At 41.6% G+C, this 18433-nt stretch overlaps 1 protein-coding gene across 1 annotated transcript in view; it reads left to right on the top strand.

The window, feature by feature from the left end:
• Positions 1-18433, top strand: part of si:ch211-196i2.1 (collagen alpha-1(I) chain) — a 94717-nt gene that overhangs the window by 23912 nt on the left and 52372 nt on the right. Inside the window, exons 2-6 of the mRNA XM_058617624.1 lie at positions 9075-9222; positions 10339-10497; positions 11947-12139; positions 15857-16000; positions 17465-17542. Coding sequence (XP_058473607.1) covers positions 9075-9222; positions 10339-10497; positions 11947-12139; positions 15857-16000; positions 17465-17542 — 722 coding nt within the window. The remainder of the gene's footprint in view (positions 1-9074; positions 9223-10338; positions 10498-11946; positions 12140-15856; positions 16001-17464; positions 17543-18433) is intronic.

Genomic DNA, 18433 nt, shown 5'->3' with positions numbered 1-18433 from the left:
ACCTCAATTATGTTCTCCAATGTCTTGTTTTGTCCACAGAAAACCAGAATTGTTCCATTTGAATGATTTCTTTGTTATATGAAGCAAAAAAAAGCTGGGATACGTGAGATTATCAGCACAGTATCAGCTTATATTGATTTTAAATCAAGTTTTCAGCTTCTTAAATATGAATATTTTCTGGGTTTAACAAATAAATCGATTAACTGAATCATTTTTGGTTTGTGGACAAAACAAGACATTTGGGAACATCATGTCCAGGTTTTGGGAAACGATCAAAATTTTCTGTCATTTTATGAGAAAATAATTATGAAATAATGAAACGTTAATTGCAGCTCTATTATCAGATATTGCCAAAAACATGCCAAGATCCCCTGATATGACTCATGACTGAATAAGCTGCAACTTCCTTGAGCAATGAAGGAAATGTAGATCTATATCAGTATCATAGCACTCCCGATATATTGGGATATTGGATATCGATCAATATTGTGCATCCCTGGAGAAAAATCACATTTAAGAAGCTGAAAAAAAATCTGAAAACCTGTTGCAAATATATAAAAAAAACACTCAAATGAGATCTAAAGATTAATTTAGTTTTTTGTTTCCGTCATCTTGAACATGTAGGCGCTTTGATTTGATGCAGAAGTAAATTTGACATGTCGTCAGTGCTGCTTTCATCGTAAATGTGAGGAAACAACAATGCAAATTAATTGTCGCATCTGTAACAACAACAACATCATCATCATCATCATCATAATCATACAAACCAGGGATCAGATCCAGAACCGTCAACACTGGGTCCAGTTCTCTGTCATGTTGGGAAGAATCACGACAAGTGAGTTGATGTAACTTCATGTTGGGAGAATGTGGCATGAGAACCATGTGTGCGTCTCATAAACATAAAAACCACTTTCACATGGATGCTGGATGACTTACACATGATCACTATTCTCTCCCACATTAACTTTAACTGCAAACACGTTCATTTCTGGACCAAAGAGTCTGCTTTCCTTCAAAGGCTGCACTGTTTATCACACGTGTCCAACAAATGTGTCCTCGCCCAACAGGTGCATCCTTCAGAGGATAGAGGTGTGAATCACAGGGTGTAACATTACACCAATAATGTCATCTTACCACCATTCTGTGACCATCAGTAGAAGACAATGATATAGTGATGCCAGGTAACTTCCCCCTCATTCATTCATTTGATCAGCGCCACCACGAGGAGACACAAAGTAGTGACACCCGGTGAATGAAACTTTACAGCGTCTTAATTTGTCACTTAAAATATCGATATTCTCCCTGGCGTATCAGTTATCGTGTTGCACGAGGAAGGACGACGCTGTATCGCCAAATCGATATTTTTGATTTTAATGTAAATTTACCACCACACTTCCATCCATCTTCTACGGCTTTATCCTCCACATGAGGAGGTCATAGGCGGCGGGTCGCACCCTGGACATGTTGCCAATCCATCGCAGAGACACGTATAGAGCCAGAAGACACTTCTTTTCAGGAAAAACATACAAATGGGGCTGCTATTTTTAACCTGCTTCTGTAGCACTTTGAGATTTTTTTCAAATGTAAAGTGCTTTATAAAGAATAACAAAGTATAAAATATAATAAAGTATTATTATTAGTAGTAGGCAATCTTAACCTAACCTAATATAAATAAAGAAAAGACATTCTGAGTATGTATAAAAGTAAACAAGATATACAGGTAAAAAAAATAGGGTTACCACAGTAGTGGCACGAGAAATCACGATATAACTTTTCTATATTGATTGATAAGGGATATGGATATGGCTTTGTGATATGCCTCAGTTGATTTCTTTTATCATACAGCACTGTTGCAGAGGACCTGAACAGGGCGGTCTGCGTATCTCCACATGTAACAGCAGATGGCGCTGATGGTCGTGCCGCACAGTGTGTGTGATCCAAAGGGTGTGAGCGAGAAGATGGTAGAATAAGTTTGTTGTATTTCCACTCTCGGTGTGTACGACATTGGTCTGACGTTATCTGAAACTTTTCAAATGAAAAAAACTAAAAAAGCATGAAAAAAAGCATTTTTCCAGGAAGTGGTAGTTGCAGTAGCTTTTGAAGTGGCCAAACTATTGTGACTCCTCTGAACGTCTCTCTAGAGGACGGAGGGTGAAATTCTCTGGTGGCTCATGATGAAAGTCTCATTAATTACACACATTATCACAGATTTTCCCCTCATCACATATGTGCCGACTGAGCAGATTTATGGAGGAGATCAGAACATGGCACGCTAACAAGGCGTCGGATGAAGATCACACGCAGCTGTTGTGTCTGCGTCTGTGATTCTTCATCTGTTTAGTCTCTGCTCTTAAAGATATCACTTAGATGTTTGTCTTTTCCGGGTGATTCTTCAAGTTGTATTGCCTATAATCAGTTGACAGATGCAGTATGGTGTCATTATTCTTTACTAGAAATGGCCTTAATACCATTTTCCAACACCAACTTTGCATATCAGCCAATATTTGCACAGGTAAAGATCGATTGAGGGATGCGTTAGGATAAGTTTAGTATTTAGTATAGCTCAGTTGGTAGAGTTGGGTTCTATTGGACAAATGTCCTGTGCTGATTAGATTCCATTGGTGGCAGAAGTTACCACATCGTGCTTGTCACGGCACTAATTTGTCAATGCACAGACTGTATTGTATTCTCGCTCATACAGAGCTTGCAAAGTAAACGGTGAAACTCGCCAAGTTGTGTGTCCCAAACCCACGGATTGTTGGTTGTGAAACCACCACAAGACGACGGTTTCTTCACAACAGAGAGTTCCAACAATGCTTTGGTTTAATGGAAAAGAAATTCTGACGTTACTTCTGTTTAAAATCTGGGGACACGGTTGGTGTAGTGGTTAGCACGCTTTCCTTTGCAGCAAGAAGACCCGGGTTCGAACCCCGGTTGGAACAAGGTCCTTCCTGCATGGAGTTTGCATGTTCTCCCTCGTGGTTTTCTTCAGGTTCTCCGGCTCCCTCCCACATTTCAAAACATGCAATATGGGGATTAGATAAATTGGTCACTCTAAATTGACCATAGGTGTGAGAGTAGTGAATGGTTGTCTCTATATGTGGTCCTGTGATGGACTGGCCAACTGTCTAGGGTGTAACCCTACCTATCGCCCTATGTCAGCTGAGATTGGCACAAAATGTACAAGTTGAAAAAGTTTTCAAGCGTTATTGGAAGTTTTAATTGCTAACGTTACATTACAAAGTCCGAGTTTCCCCTTAACGGCAACTAACTGTTAAGGAGCTGGTTTATGTTTTAGCACAAGTTGTGTTTATAGTCCATTATGGTTCCACTGCAGGTCTAAGAAAGCTTGGGCTGGTGTTTTTGCTGAAGAGTTAGAGTAGGTCGCACCAAATACTTGACATTTTTAACCTGCACAAGCTGTTTTTTTTCTTTATTTTCTGTTCTTTTAAAAACTTCATACATGTTTGTGGGTGTGTCCCATTAAAGTGAATTTCATCGTTTGGTCGTTACAGCGTTGCTAAAACAACAACAGAAAAACGTGGACTAATTCTTTTTAGCGCGGCACTGTGACTGTTGACCTTTCTGACCCTGAAACACTCTTTAGTGTTCACACATTTTCTTCTGCTGCAGTGACTTTAAAAAAAACATCTGTTTTACTTTAGCAGGAAACAGAAACAGGCATGACTGGCAACTCTCCCCCCCCTCCTCATCCTCTCCTCATCTTAATGGCTTGATCTCTTGATTATAGCGTTTGGGGGGGAGGTTTTCTCGAGGTAATGATCCTCCCTCTCTCTCTCTCTCTCTCTCTCCCTCCCTCTCGCTCTCTCTCACATGGCCTCATTAGATGAGTGGGAAACATCTTGTGCATCGTCAGCTCTGCGACATGAGAGTCTTGTGTGTGATTTGTGTGACTGTTGTTGTTGTTGTGGTTCTCTGAGTTTTATGCCGTGACGTCACTAAACTGTGTCCACCAACACATGCATTAAGGGGGATTTATGACAGTTGAAGACGGACCTTTCATGACTGCTGCTGTGTCTCTGAGCTTCATAACCCGGGGTTTTCTTTTGTGTGTGTGTGTGTGTGTGTGAAATGTAAAGACTGGAGCCAAATCCACAATGACATCATCTGGGTTATTTTCTTAAACTCAAACTGGAAATCTCCCCCACCCCCTGGGACCTGCAGAAAACCTTTAAACAAGTGCTTTACATGTGGAGTTCTGCTCTCTGAGAATCAGTGAACGCAGGAAGACGATACAGATGCACGGCCGCGTGCTTTGTTTTCTCGATCGTCTGGACTTTGGCTGAACGATGGGTCATTTTTAATTTGTAAATGCAGTTCAAAACGATACAATTCTGTTGTTAATTGGTGTACGTTTATGCCAATTTTAACGCAAATCTGTCTAGACACGTAACAAAAATATTCGGAGCAATTCATGTCTTTAAATTCTCATCCTTGCATTAGAACAGTGGTTCCCAAAGACTGGGTCGGGACCCAGAGATGGGTCACGGTAGATTCATTGATTTTAGATCACAGGGACACAGGAGCTGCTGGTCTACTGCTGCCTCATGTGGTCACTTTGTGTCGCGGAGGTAAACCGAATGAAAGATGTAAGTCTTTCATTCGGTTTAACCCTTACTGTAGTCACACAATAAGACATTTGAAGTTAGTGATGAAGGCAGCAGTGGATCAACAACTCCTGTGAGCTGTGATGTTAAAATGTTGAGTGGCAAAATTTATTCTTAGTAGCTAATTATTAGTAGCTAATTTTTTGTTTTAGTATCTCATGTTAAATCTATAACCCAAATATTAGTTTTTCAGGGCAGATATCAATACTGATTATTGCTAGTTGATGAGGCTATTATCCAATATTTAAAGCTGATATGCACTTGCTGTCTAAATGTTAAATTTTTACTAGCTCCTAAATACATTTTTATCATAATAGATAGATTATCTTATTATGAATCTGTAAAAGACTGGAAAGATGCAGCTCCCTCTTGTGGTGCTTCAAAATAGAATCACTGGGACTGTATGTTGGTGAGCTCAACAACATTTATGTATTGCACATAATATTATGTGAAATATCATCTCGTATATCGTCTCATTCCTCGTGGAAATCTAATCACATTATGTAGATGATTAGAACAGTTGTGTCTGTGTTTCCAAACAGCTGACACATGACAGACGAGCGGCTCTCGCTACGACGTCAGCCGTGTCAGCCGTCGCTCCGCCTGCGTCACACGCGCGTCATTACATCGACGCTCTGTCCCAATGAAAACACAATGCCGTCAAAAAACCAAAACAAAACATAATCCAAGTGGAAAATATGTTCCCTGTGAAGTGAAGTGAAATGTGAGAATGCAGTTTATTATTTGTGAGTCGCGGACAAAGTCAAGAGACTGACGTTGAGGTCGGGGAGTGATGATGTCAGCGCTGTCGTGTCACTCTGGAGTGTGATTGGCACAACACACCAACGCCAGGCTTTAAAGAGGTGACTCACTTTCTCTGAATGTGACCAAAATACATATTCAAACTGGAAATTAACTCTTCTATTACCATCATGTGGAGGATAAAGCGGTAGAAGACTGATGGATGGCTTTATACGGCCAACCTCAGGACTTCCACGTAACGACCGTCCAATCACAGACAAGATTCACCAGCGTGTCACACACTTGCCCATGTGTGGGTGAAAATAAAGGCCTCTGAAGCTGAAATAAGTCCAACTACAACAAGGGTCGTCATGGCCAAACGTGCAAATTGCCAAAATTCAAAATGGCCGACTTCTCAACCTGTTCAGTTGAGGCCATGGTTACGGTGGACTTTTTCGTTCATCTTGGTCTACAACATCTTTCCACCAAGTTTCGGGAAATTCGGTGGAACTCAACGTATGCTGCACGCCGCTTTGAATCTGCAAGCCTTTCGACAACGGCCAGGAGCCGTTTGGGCCCCTGCCACTCGTCGCTTGGGCCCTAATAACTCGCAGAAAATGGAAAGAAAAAAATCTGAAATAAAAGTGAATGGCGTTGGAATTGGTTGCAGCTCTGAGAGACTGTGTGTGTGAGTGGTATTCTGCAGCTCACAGTCTGTTCACAGAATGTTCAGGCTTTTCTTAAGTAACAACAGATGAATGAATGAATGAATGTGGTGTGTGTGTGTTTGGCTGCACATGGCGGCCACCTGGGTCACACACATGCTCACAGAAAGAATGTTTGACTCTCACATGTTAGACTCTGATGTGATTGTTGAAGAAACCAAGTCTGCGTCTGCGAGTCGGGATTATACCATTTTATTGATAAATTAACGATTATTTTCATATTGATCAGCATTTACTCAAACCTCAAAATAATGATATTCTTAAGTGTCTTAAAGCGGCCATAGCATGGTCCTATCTCACTTCTATGTGAGATATGGAGGTGTTCTTACAAACATGAAATCGTTTTTATGGTCGAAAACGTCCTCGTCGCTACCAACGAGCCGATGTAAACGTCTCATCACTGACGCTCTCGTCAGCCGCGCTGTTACAGACCAAAACCACACCCACAGAACACCGACTGTCTTGTGATTGGCCAGTTACCTGGAAGTGACGTCATTGGCACGTCAGCTCTCAGACCCGCAGCTCCCCCTCTGGAAAGGCAGATGCACTGCTAGCAATGATCAAAACATTGAGTAATGTCGTAATCCCTTACACATTTGATCCGGAGTCTGACCCAGAGTCAGAAGACACTGTGACAGTAAAAGACTGCTGCAGGACGCCTGGAGCTTGGATAACGTTGTGGTTACCGAGATGATAAACACACATGCAAATGAAACACGAGTGAACACGTGTAGCTTAGCGTCTATCTTAGCCTGTAGCCGGCTATCACTAATGCTAAACGACAGAACAAGCACACAAAGACAGTTGTATACGTATAGTTGGCACTGCTCCTTCCTTTAGGTGAAGTTTGGTGCTGTGTCCTGCTTTATGTTGCTACTTTCAACCGTAGAAGCAGAAGAAGAACTACTCTCGTTGTAGCTGCTGAGTACAACCGGTATGCTCAGCAGCTACAACAAGAGTAGTTCTTCTTCTTCTACGGTTGAAAGTATATCACCGGATGTGCCCGGACTCTAGTGCCCGGACTAGGAGGCGCTGCTGTTTACAGGAGTGGTGAAATGTGCCAGTTACGTAACTAGTCAACGGAAGTGCCGTTCCGCTTCGAAGAGCTCAGGAAAACAATCAAACTCTGCGCTCTCAGCAGTGGCTGAACTGATTGTTATGGACGTTTAGGGCTTCATAAACCAGGTAATGACACGGATACACACAAAAATGCAGCGTTAATTGGCACTTCCGGGCTATGGGATCTTTAATTTGTCCAATAACCAAAATTATTATTTTAATGATTTATTTGTTATGTGGAGCAAAGAAACCATCAAGTCGTCACATTTAAGAAGCTGAAAGCTGTTAAATAATGTGTTTTAATTATTAAATAAAACACTCAAACATGAACATATTTGGAGATTAGTTTAGTAATTGAGTAGACAATAGATAATCAATTAATATATGTATTACATTATTACTTTGTCGTCATCATTCAGAGACAGTTGGAAATTCTAACTAAAAGATGGAAAATGTTTAGATTATGTACTTTTACTAAGAGTTAAAGAGAAGGAGCAACAGGGAGAAGATTTTTTGTTTCAAACACACTGCGTGACAAAATAACAACACAAAACACCAAATTAAATATACACATTAAACTCCAAACTCCATGAAACTAGTGACTGAGACCATAGAGAGAACATTTACCGACATAATAAGTCAAATGAAAGTCAGGAGTCGCCCCCTGATGGCCGTTTAAGAGAGCACAAGCTTCAGGCTAATGCTGAATCATAGAGGTATGATTTCTGTTTTGTGTACGTACAGACAGACAGACAGACTTTGGGTCTCACTTCTAGTGGATGTCGTCATTCATTCCACAAGTGTAGGGTGTGTTTGTGCAGAGACCTGTCACAAAGAAAAAACACTTCATTATCAATTCTTTCACTGTCTTAATCATCCGTCACTGTGATATCAACATTTCCCCAAGGCTTTATTCGAGTAGGAGGAGCCAAAAAAAAAAACCGGTAAAGATATACGACACGAAGTTAAAGAGAAAAAAGGTTCAGTACATGTCGTCAGTTGTTGCAGTTTTGGCCCTGTATGATTGTAAACGCTGTCAGCAGCTGCTCCAGCTGGTGCTCCGGCCTCGAGACGCTAAAACCTTCAGCTCCTGGAGGCAATTAAGGTGCTTAAGGCGGTAATGGCCTCAATTAGCATCAAATTTGTCGCATAGTCAAATCTGTGATGCGGTAAAAGCTTTAACCTCTGAAATCACACTGTAAACAGTGCTCTAAGATGGACGACACGCGGGAAAACGTAAAAACAAAATGGTGGCAAACTGTGAACTGACTGAGTAACACACTAATTGGCTAACTAACCAGAAAGACATGTCTCAAAGTGGGTTAATAGCATGACTATAATCGCTAGGTTTTTTACTCTTTTCTTGTCAACGTGAATAAAACATGATGAGACCCGTGAATTAAAACAGGTGGCGGCTACTAGCGTGGGGCTAATGCTAGAGCTAACCACATAAAGTGCGATCAACAGCTTAAAACTAGTGAAAGTGAATTTTACATCAATGTCCACAAACCACACGCTAAACACTGCCCTAAAATGGACGACACATGAGAAAATGTAAAGACAAAATGGTGGCAAACTTCCATGTAGCTGGAAGAGTCTCACTGCTGATTGGCTTTTGCAACGTCTTGTCACAGCTAAATGTATCCGCGAGACAGCATGAGAGGGTTAGCATGTTGCAGGCATCATACGTGAGTTTATCATGCATGAAGGTTAGACAACATCACATGGAATATTTCCAATTTTCCCCAGTCATGATTCTACGAATAATGGAAATTCACAATGCAAAAACATCCCCCTAGTGTCTTCTGCTACTTTTAGAGTCATTTTAACAATTAGCATAGTTTAGTTTAGTGTAAACTATGAAAATATTTTTAGTTTCATAGTTTTAATTTTCATGTGCACTTGTTTTGTCTCCCCACAGACGAGGTGAACGTCCTGCAGGAACTGTCTCTTCAGGTGTCCATCAGCAGCAACGTCTCCATGACGGCGGAGGACGGCCAGTGTCCAGTCCTGCAGGTGGGACAGTACTCCACGCTGGCTCTTCCTCTTCACCAGCTCTTCACTGACAGGTCATTCTAATTCTCTTCATTCCTGGTTCCTCCGTGGCTTTAGAATGACACCACTTCCACTCTAAAAATCCACGGTTAATGGCTCGGAGAGCTGCTGTCTTTCAGCTGCAGAACCTCATAGAGAAAGTGTCTGTTTTTAACTGTCCTCCAGTGTTACAGTGGTTTAGCTGTGGTTATCTTGCGTAACTCTACTTTCCTGAAAACAGGACGTGGTGTTGATGAATTCAGCTGCCGTGATGTGACACTGACTGAATGTAAACAGCTCATAATAACCTGTGGAGAAACAAAAGCCTCCAAGCCACTCTTTGGTGGTGTGATCAAGATTTAACGTGATAGTTCAGGTCTTTTTTGAAGCGGTTGACACATTACAGTAGTAACCGCCGACTTCTCTGGTGTGTGAAGTCATAGACGCTGCTTTATCTCAATGTAAGACAGACTTTTCCCACAGAAAACTAAAGTTTGACAGCTGCCCCCTCTCCCACACAAGAGCCCATAGAGAAATCTGTGATTTTAGCTCACATTGACACAGGAGCTGCCTGTGTACTGTTGCCTCGTTTGTTAAGTTTGTGCCACTGAAGTCAACCTTAACAAATGTTTTCAAATGCTAAAGTCACAAAATAACACATTTCAACGTAGTGTTGGAGGCAGCAGTGGATCAACAACTCCTGTGAGCTGTGAGGTTAAAATCACTGATTTTCTCTATGGGGTTTGGTGTGGGAGAGTGACAGTTCTTCAAATTGAACTGACGGTCAGAAAAGTCAATTTAACAGTGAAAATAAAGCAGTAAATGTCTTCTAATGATACTGTAGATTAAAGTTGGCTTAGACTTTATGAGACAGGCCTTTTGTAAAGTGGCTAGGCTCCATGTTACCTCATAAGCCACACTATAAAAAGACATAAACTATCCAAGTTATGACATTTTACTCTCAACCCAGCGGTCAGCGCAACAAAAATCTTGGGTAAGTTTTGTGGCCAGTGCAGCGAGCGCATATGCTTTCTATCTGATCTACGGTTCAAGTTTGTGTCTTCTCATAAATGTTAGTTTTGTGCTTTCGTAGCACTCACACAAACCAGTTAAACTTGTGTGTGTTTGTTTGTTTGTTTGTTTGCATTCAGGTTTCCAGCTGAGTTCAGTTTACTGGTGCAGCTGCAGAGCCCTCAGACAGAAGAGCGCAGCGTCTTCACCGCGCTCAGCCGCCGTGGCCACGTTATGCTTCAGCTGCGGATCAGCGCCAGCGCCGTCGTCGTCGCGGGAACACAGCAGCGGCACTACGAGTGAGCCCCGATCCGCCTTTTAAAACAAAAATGAGAGTTAAACTCGTGTAAATATGCTTTGCGTGCCGATTCTAAACTTTCATTTATATCGATGTTTATGCATTACCCATCAAACCCCCCCCAAAAAAAAGTCCAGATGTCAGAACCTGATTACGACATCCATCACAGGTAATTGAGGATGACTCATGCCCATTCCTGCTACTTGGCTACAGTGAAGGAAGGTTCTGTGGGAGTGTATTTGTTTGCAGCCCGCGTCTGTGTGTGTGTGTGTGTGTGTCTCTTTGGTGAAATGATTTATTAAGTGTCTTTTGGCAGGTTCTTTCCTTTCTACAGAAACCACAGAGCTCCGAGCAATACATCACTGTGAGACAGCACACGGAGCAGGGCCAGGAGATAAATACACACTGATAATTACCTGTCATGTGCCGTTGGCACATCGTTGGTTTTATTTTAAAAGGTATAGATCGGGAGTTTTGGGAGTTGGGGTTTGCGCGAGGTGTTGATACGTACAAGACATACATAGCCTGTGTGTTACTTAAAGGGGAGTGTGTGAATGAGCCAAGAAACAGCCAGCAGTGAGTGTATGCAAAAAAGATTTTAACCACTTAGTAAAAATGTTCACCTAATAAAAGCTGTGTGCCATCTCAAGAATACATTAGACATTGTATCTCGCTGAAAATTCCCTCTCCTGCACCAAACCCCATAGAGAAAATCAATGATTTTAACATCACAGCACAGGAGGTGTTGCTCAAATGTCTTATTTTCTGATTTGGCATTTAAAATCTTTCATTCAGATTTACCTCAGTGACACAAAGTGACCACACGAGGCAGCAGAAGACCAGCAGCTCCTGTGTCCCTAAAAACGGTGATATTCTCTATGGACTTTGGCAGAACTTCAGTCTTTCCCATGGCAAGATGAAGTGGCAAACATGTTTTCCTTCGATGTCGTAGACTCGAGGGAAGTCTACGACTGATTAGTTTAAAATCAAAGTTTTTAGCTCACGGGGACACAGGATCTGCTGATTTACTGCTGCCTCATGTGGTCACTTTCTGTCACTGAAGAATTTAAAATGCCGAAGTCACAGAACAACACATTTGAACTGACTGATGGAGGCAGCAGTGTGTCTCTGTGATGTTAAATCGATTTTCTCTATGGGCTTTGGTGCAGGAGAGTTGGTGAAAAGTTTTGCGGTGGCGATGGAAATGAAACCTATTCTTCCGATACAGTAGACGTGAGCAAGCGTGTTTCCACTCAGTAAAACGTCTCTCTTTCAGCAGGAAGAAGCAACAAACAATGGCCCGAGCATGTTTTCAAATGTCTCCTCCAGATTAAGTCATTCAGACGTTTCCTGTCAAGACGAAAGATATGATCACATCATCAGCCATCTGTGTGTGTGTGTGTGTGTGTGTGTGTGTGTGTGTGTGTGTGTGTGTGTGTGTGTGTGTCAGGTTCCCAGTCAGCAGTCTGTCTGATGGAAAGTGGCACCATGTGGCCGTCAGTGTGTCTGCCAAGCAGCTGGCCGTGTATGTGGACTGTTCCCTGCTGGAGAGCGTGGACTGGGTTTACCACGGCCTGGGCGTGAGCACAGACGGGCTGCTCATGGTCGGCGGCGTCACCGAAGACTCGGAGACCACGTTTGAAGTGAGTCCCTCAGTTTTATCTGCACGTTCATCTCTGTTCACATCATTTCTGTCTTTCCACGCCTGGTAACTGAATTCATTAACTTTTATTTTTCTTACCTCGGGTCAAAAATCGTATCTCGCTTAAATAAATAAATGGATTTTTGAATAATTTACTTACAGCATGTCCAAGTTTCACATTCTATTTATAATTCCAAAATATACTTGCAGTCCAAAAATCCACTTATATCTCAGAAATCTACTTAAAAATATACTTACAGTTCCAAAATATACTTACAGTTACAAAATCTATTTATAGTTCCAACATTTACTTAATTCCAAATTCTACTTATAGTTCCCAAATCTTCTTATTGTGATGATAATGTTCCACATCATACAGTATGTTACCACTGGGATGTTGTTGTTGGTGGAAAGAACACACACAGAGACTTTTTTCCCATCATGCCTCTGGCCCTGTCATCACAGACACACACACACACACACACACACACACACGTTGAAGCCTCTAATGCTTAGAAACCCTGTGTTTGTTTTTCTAAAGTATGAGTAGAAAATCCCTTTAAGCCGCTCTGAGCACTTGTTCATTTACCTCCCGCACACCATGCTTAGGTTAAATTACAGAGGAAACGCTGATGAGTGTTTGGACGCAGGCTCCGCCCCCTTCATTGAACGTGACAACATGAAGTCATCTCTTTAATTTATTGTCTTCATTAAAACTGCACCTCGTTTGGACCGTGGGAGGAAAATTTATGCTTTGCAACCTTTTAATTTGCGGCGTTAATGCTACAAATGTCAGAGTCTGTTTCTTTAAGTATTATAAAACATTTAATGTTGCTGCCAAGCATCAGATCCAGCAATCTGATTTGCTTTTAGATTTAGGTTTAATTCAATTTTCATGATCGTTTAGTCTGTCAAACTATTATCTAAGTTAATTGATGAGTAGTTTGTTCCATAAAATTAGGGATGTCCCGATCTGATATTGATATCGGATATCGGTCCGATATCAGCTAAAAAATGAGTATCAGATTATATCGAACTGCCTCTAAAATCTCTGATATAAGCGCTCCGATACAACAGTCCATTCCGCTCCAGCTCTTCTATCCAGCAGCGCCGTTGTGATCACGTGGGCTCTGCGTGTTGGATGCATGTAGATCACATGATCACAACAACAGTGTGTGTGTACTACTGTTATTTCAGAGGTGAAACATTTTTCTTTAACTTCTGAAATCAGAGGCTATGAAGCCAAACAGTGAGCCCGAGTTAGCTGTTAGCACCACGCTAGCTCATCCTGAGGCGAGCTGCTGAAACAACAAGGACGAATCACTCACCCTGTGTGGGTTGGGCTAATCCAAAATAGTGAAAACACCCCCATTAGCACTTGGTACTTTCCTCCTGATGAAATTAACCATAGACTCTATGAAATGAACATGAAAAAAATCCAATATTCTTATGTTGAAGGTTAAAATTGATGTAACCATTGGTTAATAATAAATGGGTCAGTTTTTCTCATACCTACTGTTGCTGACTATCGTTCTCTGTTTCAGTAATATCACTTGATCAAGCCTATTCTAACATTCCACACTACAAAATAAGTCATTAAAGTATGTGTGATTCGTGCTGATATCGGATCGGATCAATATCGGTATCAGCCAATACTCAAGGCTGCAATATCGGTATCGTATTGGAAGTGAAAAAGTTGTATCGGCACAACCCGACTTAAAACGTCAGAAATTGTTGATCAGTGTTTGCCAGACCTCAAAAATAATGATGTTCTCAATATTTGCAGTTTATTTGACAGTTTTCTTTTGAAAATTTGGTGAATTTATGTAAAGGTTATAATAAGCGCTTTCAGAGTGTTAAAAGCGCTGTATAGATAAAATGTGTTATTATTATTACAGTTATGGTTCCTTTTAATGGATAACAGGTTAATCGAATGTCTTGTTTTGTCCACACACCCAAATTATTCAGTTTGAATGATTTCTTTGTTAAACGGAGCAAAGAAAACAGAAAATATTCATATTTAAGAAGCTGAAAAATCAGAAAACTTGTTTTAGTTGTTAAAAATTACTTTAATCGATTAAATTATTACTGCTACATGAAAAGGGGGCGGACATGGACATGCAACTGGGAGGGCTTATTTAATATAGTCTCTGTCTTCATTTCACAGTTAAACAGCCTTTTTCAACAGTGAACTGAAGTTTGCCTCACTTTGTAAACTCTTCACTCTCCAACACCAAACCCCATAGAGAAAATCACTGATTGACAACACACAGGAGTTGTTGATCCACCGCTGCCTCCTTCAGAAAGTTCAAATGTCTTATTTTGTAAAATTCGGCTTTGGAAATCCTCTGTTCAGATTTACCTCAGTGACACAAAGTGACCACACGAGGCAGCAACACACCAGCAGCTCCTGTGTCCACGAGAGGTAAAAACGCTGGTTTTCTCTAAGGGCTTTGGTGTGAGTTTTACAAACAGCTTTTTCTTGTCAGAAGAAATGCTTTTAAACGGTGAGAAAAAATCGTTTTACCATTTTAGGCTGATTTTGACCTGCCTTGCATTGTGGGAATTCTGGCCCGCTGACAGCAGGGCCGTCCTGTTGTAACAGTAGAATCAGAGTGGGCAGTGTGTGTGTGTGAGTGACTGTGGGTGGTGAGAAGAAGAAGAATTTGAGCGGCAGCATCTGGATTAGTTCTCTGCAGCAGATAACATGAAAACATGGATTCTCCAGCCACTGCTTTTCCCCCCGGTGACATCTTTTTTAAAGAGCTCTGAGGATGCAGCACATCCATAATCAGAGGTGGTGACAGACGCTTTTTTCTGCGTTATGTAATTTAATAGACACTTAAATGCAACAACCACACTGAAAAATCTGGTTTTACTTAATGTTTTTACGCTCATGACGTCACGTTTTTGTTCCTTATGAGGTGTTAAAGATGCTATGAGGTAAGAAGATGTTTGTCTTTATTTGATCTCAGTCAGGGATGTAATTACAGTTCCGTCCTTGTCTGTCCACGCTTCTTTTTTTTTCCTCCCCCACTTCCTGCCGTCTCCTGGCATTAAACAAAAAACACATTGGTCAGTGTTTGGTAAACACAGAAATTGTTAACGTATAATTTATGTACATAATATTTATGTATTATGTACACGCGATCGCTATGACTTTAAAGCTCTGGATCATGCAGGTAATTAGTTCCGGATTTATTTGTAAGATACAGTATTATGAGGGTTTTTCTCAGGTACCAGTCTGAGATACGGGGGCCACAGGGAAACAGGAGCTGCTGGTCCACTGCTGCCTTGTATGGTCAATTTGTGTCACTGAGGTAAATCCGAACAAAGGATTTCAAACACGGAAGTCACAAAATAACACTTTTGAACTTAGTGATGGAGACAGGAGTAAATCAACAACTCCTGTGTGCTGTGACGTTAAATCAATGATTTTCTCTATGGAGTTTGGTGCAGGAGAGTGAGCAGTTTACAAAGCAAAAAAAGCATCACTTTCCTGTTGGAAACACAATCTTATGTTATTGTAGACTTGCGTTGGTGAAGGACATCCCAAAAAACCCCAAAAATTTATTTTCATGCTGCGGATCTGAACAGATAGTCATTATAGTCATCTTTCAAAATAGTCATTAGTTTTGGCCGTGATTCACGTCATTTTCCTGTCTCTACTGCACGTGTTTTCCTGCTCACGCTGTCTCTTTGACGTCTGTCTCCGCAGGGTCGTCTCAAACAGTTGACCTTCATGATGGACGACCCCGGCGCCGCCCGGCTGCACTGCAGCCACCACCCGCCCCACTGCACCGAGGCTCCCCGCTCCCCACGCACCAGCAGCAGCGGCGGCGGCGGCATCATCCCAGAGGAGGTGAGGATGGAAGGAAGAGTGTGGAAGAGAAAAAGAAAGCAGAGTGAACTCTCTCCTCTGATTTGTGTTTGAGGTGAATCCAGGAGTCCTTTGAAGGCCACGGTGCAGACGCTTAGACGACTGCAGCTAATACTTTGATAGACACTGTGAAGCCTGATTGAAGATCATCACAGGATTTCTTTTCTTTTTGTGTTTTGTAAAAACGCTGTGGTTTTTCCAGTTCCAGTCTGATGACTCCAACGAGCGGGTGTCGCTCGCCGGTGTTTGTTTTAGTGTTTGGCGACGTCAAGTCGATTGTCAGTGTGATGTTTGTACAGTAAATCTATGTACGCTCACTCGTGTGAGGCGGAGGCTACCACTGAAGCGCCGCTCGTTCACTGTGAGTGAGGCTACGTCATGCGTGGGGTCGCCTTACTCGTTAACGCCGAGTTCAGAGGAAAAATCTCCACACAGGGAAATGTGTATCTAAACCACTTTGCCATATTTTAACTATTTAAATTTTTTTAATCTGTTTTTCAATTGTTAATATTTTACATTTGACAATGACATCCAGCTCGCCAGCATACAGTCCTGGTGGTGTGTTTTAAAGTGCCACAAGGGGGAGCCTTTCTCAATCATATCGTATTGTTTTTTTTGTTTTTTGCTTTTCCATTAATGATAGAACAGAAACATATTGTGTTCACCTAAAATCATTTTTAAACAGGTTCTGTTTTTACACGATTTTACACAATTATATATTTTTTTCCGCGTAAGAAACGGACCCGAAAATAAATCTTGCAAGAACAAACCAGAAAAAGACCTTGTAAAAACTGACCCCTTTTTAAAAATAATCTTAGGTGAATACGCTATAGTATGATTTTTTTTTTAGATACTTTATTAATCCCCTTAGGGAAATTAGTCTCTGCATTTTGACCCATCCTAGAATTAGGAGCAGTGGGCTGCCACACTGAGTAGCGCCCGGTTACCTTGCTCAGGGGTACCCCAGCCCTTTCGACCTGGTGGGGACTTGAACTGGCGACCTTCCGGTTAAAAGCCAAGTTTCCTTTCCACTTGGCCACAGGCTGCCTACTTGGCCACAGGCTGCCTCAATAGCACCTGGTTCCTGCTCTGACGACGTTCCAGTCGAGCTGAAGGGTCACTGAAGGGTCACGAGCACGACATACGATACAAGAATCAAAGCCAACAATGCCGAACTGTAGATCAGTTAAAAAGACTTAAAAAATCCCTGAAAACATTAATTTAATCTTCAACATTTATTAAGGAAATGTCTAAAATGTCAATATTTAAGTGAGGAGTCCGGTGTATTTAGAGACAGCACTGCTGAAAGCCGGCGTTCAAACGTCGCAGCAGATGGATGGATGGATGGATCGTAAAAGCTTTGAAATCGTATTTCATATCTTACGAAAATCTGCCTCCAGCACCAGACGTCTAACTCTTCTTTCTGTTTTAATCGTTTCTTCTCAGAATGTTCTCCTGTCCTCTAACGACCTGGAGGATCTTCTGTCCAAACCTGATGACGAGTCACTCATGAGCCTCAGAACTGTGAGTAGATTATTTGTGAAAAGCTCTTTGTTTAAGTCGACAAGTAAACAAACGTAGGAAAAGGCATTGCCTGCTTTTTACAGCTGTGACCCACATCATGTTCATCATAATAATGACAATAATTACTTTCATATATGCTTCATAACACACAAAGAGAAACCGTTTTTGAGGATGTCCAGAGTTGGACAGAGTTCCAGATGGGTCTGCTGCCAGACTGAAAAAAGTGTGGAGATGGACGTGAGGAGACAGAGAGCAGACCTGAGGTGATGATGTCCACCTCACCACCTCCTGTCAGGACATTTTCTCTGGTCCTCAGAACTTTAAAGACGCTTTTTCACAGGTTTTAATTAAGACTTCAGGGGTTAAGGTTAGGCTGTTAGTTGTCATGGTTAAGGTAAGGGTTAAGGATTATGTCTACTAGTGTCCTCACTAAGACTACTGTACAAGAATGTGTGCATTTTTATGTGTATTTGTTGCCTCTTTAGGACCTTTTTTCTCTCATAAACACTGACCTTGTCAGGACCAGTCATCATGGAGACCAAAACCTGGTCCTAATGTGGCAAAAGCTAATTTTGATTCAAACAGACAGTATACAGTATCTCTGTGAGGACATTTGGTCTGGAACAACATTGTGTAGAAGAAGCAAACAATCGCTGCTTCAGTGGTTCGAGTTTAATCCGAATATTGCGACAAACAGAAGGGATGAAACAAACATCCGACATGGAGGATTAAGGAGGATCTGGTTCTCCAGACACGGCACACACTCATAACACCACTGCCCTGCCTTTCTACAAGACACTATACTGGGATGCCTTTGTGATGATGTCGAGGACACAAATGTCTCCTGCTGCTTTGTGTTGTTGTAGAATGTTCTGTCTCGGTAGTTAATGA

This window comes from Solea solea, chromosome 19, assembly GCF_958295425.1.
Source record: "Solea solea chromosome 19, fSolSol10.1, whole genome shotgun sequence".
Classification (NCBI taxonomy): Eukaryota; Metazoa; Chordata; class Actinopteri; order Pleuronectiformes; family Soleidae; genus Solea; species Solea solea.
Note: the sequence above shows the minus strand (reverse complement) of the source record. Positions and strands in the feature narration are given on the sequence as shown.